We start from the raw sequence: 1105 nt of genomic DNA on the forward strand, positions 1-1105 counted from the left end.
CGAGTAGAAAAAAAGGGGGTGAGAGTCACAGTCCGCGCATCGCGCTATCATCATCTGCAGCACAAATATCTCCGTGCGATCTCCGTCGCCCATCAAGAGGCTTGCAGAGGATCCATGTCCTCGACACCCGTCTCGATCCCTTGATATTGCGTCCTCCGAAGCAGGCCTTCACCGGACCGAGCAGCCTTGCAAAGGCCTTCTTGCCCAAGCTTGCACCTTGACCTCGGATGTCGCGACGACACTAGCAGCACGCGGGGCATCGTTCATCAGCGCCAGCTCGCCGAAAAAAGTCTCCCTTGCTGTAGTGCTTCACCGAGCCCTCAATATCTGTCTTGTATGCGTCTGCTTCGCCCGATTCCAAAAGGTAGAACGCATTGCCGGGATCACCTTCCTTGATGATGGTTTCTCCGGGTCCAAACTTTCGAGTCTCGAGCGCGTCGGCAATCTTGGATCGCTCATATGGTGTGAGGCTCGAAAGAAGAGGTACTTCTTCAAGGAAGCTCTCGTACATGCGCCTCCTTGAAAAGGTGGACTCCATGAGAATCCGACGGAAGGTCAGGCGATCGAGGGCCCACAGTACGCATCCCGCCTCGGCCGAGATGACTGTCGCCGCTCGTGGGGCATTGTACATGAGAGCCAGTTCACCGAAGGAGCCTCCGGCTTGGATCGAGCCAACCTTCTGGCCCATGCCCTCTGGACCAGGTTGCAGAGCACCGCTGCTGTTGACGTAAAAGTCAAAAGAGCCCTTTTCGACAATGTAGAAAAAGTCGCCTGCGTCGCCTTGACTGATAACCTTGACGAAGGTCAGCACAAACTACTGCGGTTATTGTGGGCTGCCTCGCTAACATACCTTAATGTCTTTTGCCGGGATTGGCTTCTCATTAAGCGCCCCCAAGATCTGGGCGCTGGAATCATCTTCTAGGTGGCTGAAAAGGAAGTTGTTCTCCATAGCTTTTTGCAAGCGGGAGAGCTGCTCGGGTGTCTTCTCGTGGTAGGGAGGTGTCCAGTTGCTTTCGGTTGAGTCTGCTGACGGCTGCAAGGACTCGGCCGACACTGAGGTGCGGCGGCCAAAGTTGTACTCGGCAGGATAGTTTCGGGGTTAGGA

General features: G+C 55.3%; 1 protein-coding gene across 1 annotated transcript; it reads right to left on the reverse strand.

Moving 5' to 3' along the window:
- Positions 1-241: 241 nt before the first annotated feature.
- On the reverse strand, positions 242-949 carry VDBG_00367 (cAMP-dependent protein kinase regulatory subunit; the record flags this gene model as incomplete). The annotated part of the gene is made up of 2 exons (XM_003008640.1): positions 242-793; positions 851-949. 2 exons carry the CDS (start codon positions 947-949, stop codon positions 242-244), a joined length of 651 nt encoding a protein of 216 aa, XP_003008686.1.
- Positions 950-1105: the final 156 nt, after the last annotated feature.

The sequence above is a fragment of the Verticillium alfalfae genome, genomic scaffold, assembly GCF_000150825.1.
Source record: "Verticillium alfalfae VaMs.102 supercont1.1 genomic scaffold, whole genome shotgun sequence".
NCBI classification, from domain to species: Eukaryota; Fungi; Ascomycota; class Sordariomycetes; order Glomerellales; family Plectosphaerellaceae; genus Verticillium; species Verticillium alfalfae.